Source organism: Calidris pugnax, unplaced genomic scaffold (assembly GCF_001431845.1).
Source record: "Calidris pugnax isolate Ruff unplaced genomic scaffold, ASM143184v1 scaffold753, whole genome shotgun sequence".
Classification (NCBI taxonomy): domain Eukaryota; kingdom Metazoa; phylum Chordata; class Aves; order Charadriiformes; family Scolopacidae; genus Calidris; species Calidris pugnax.
The window spans coordinates 10,325-11,619 of record NW_015091415.1 but is presented as its reverse complement, the minus strand read 5'-3'; the positions used below and the strand labels follow the sequence as shown (position 1 = coordinate 11,619).

The following is a 1,295-nucleotide window of genomic DNA, read 5'->3' as shown; positions in this document are numbered from 1 at the left end:
CCCCCAAATAAAGGTGTGGCTGCTTGATGACGTCATCATGAATAGGGGCGGGGCTCGGGGTTTAATGGGGGGGGTTAATGAGGGTTGGGGGGGTTTAATGGGGAGGGGGAACCAGTATGAACCGGTTTGGGACCAACGGGGGACCAGTTTGGCCATTTGCTCCGGGGGGGGCTTTCCCCCCAGGAGGGGCTTTATTTGCCCCAGGGGGGTGAGGGGGGGTTTAGTTGCCCCGGGGGGGGGTTTAGTTGCCCCCACAGCGGCCATTTTGCCCCCAGGGGGGTGGGATTGCCCCCCAGAGGGGTCTCTATTTGCCCCTGGGGGGGTTTATTTACCCCGGAGGGGGGATTTCCCCCCAGGAGGGGCTTTAGTTGCCCTGGGGGGTGATTATTTGCCCCAAAGGGTGGTTATTTACCCCGGGGGGGTGGGATTGTCCCCTGGAGGGTCTTTATTTACCCCATCCAGGGGTCCCAGTACGTCCCAGTTCGGCTCCAGTGGCTCCCAGTATCTCCCAGTCCGGCCCCAGCCTCGCAGTCGGCGGCGCCCCGTTGCCGAGCAACGCCTCGCCCCGCCCCCCCAGGGCCGTCACTCAACGCCGCCGCCCAATCAGGGGCGAGGAAGGGGCGGGGACAGTCTTTATTTACCCCAAAGGGCTGATTATTTGCTCCGGGGGGGGGCTTTCCCCCCAGGAGGGGCTTTATTTGCCTCAGGGGGAGGATTTTCCCCCTGAAGGGTGGTTATTTTCCCCCTGAAGGGTGGTTATTTGCCCCAGGGGGGTGGTTATTTGCCCCAGGGAGGTAATTACTTGCCCCAGGGGGAGGATTTTTCCCCAGAGGGTCTTTATTTTCCCTGGGGGGACAGTTATTTGCCCCAAGGTGTGTGTTTCCCCTCCTGTGTCCCCTTTTGCCCCGGGGGGGTGGGTATTTGCCCCAGGGGGTGGTTATTTTCCAAAGAGAGTGTTATTTGCCCCAGGGTGTGTATCCCCCCCCCGTGTCCCCTTTTGCCCCAAGGGGGTGGTTATTTTCCCTGGGGGGTTGGTTATTTGCCCCAAGGGGTGTGTGTATCCCCCCCCCGTCCCCCTGTTGCCCCGGGGGTGGTTATTTGCCCCATGGTCTGTGTCCCCCTCCCTGTTGCCCCGGGGGGTGGTTATTTGCCCCGGGGGGTGTTTATTTGCCCCATGGTGTGTGTCCCCCCCCCCAGCTCCGCCTGAACAGCATCAAGAAGCTGTCCACAATCGCGCTGGCGCTGGGGGTGGAGCGCACCCGGAGCGAGCTGCTGCCCTTCCTCACCGGTAACGG

General features: G+C 62.2%; 1 protein-coding gene across 1 annotated transcript in view; it reads left to right on the top strand.

Moving 5' to 3' along the window:
* PPP2R1A (protein phosphatase 2 regulatory subunit A, alpha) overlaps positions 1–1,295 on the top strand; it is a gene marked incomplete at its 3' end in the record, with an annotated part of 11,759 nt that overhangs the window by 318 nt on the left and 10,146 nt on the right. Inside the window, exon 2 of the mRNA XM_014961500.1 lies at positions 1,198–1,288. Coding sequence (XP_014816986.1) covers positions 1,198–1,288 — 91 coding nt within the window. The remainder of the gene's footprint in view (positions 1–1,197; positions 1,289–1,295) is intronic.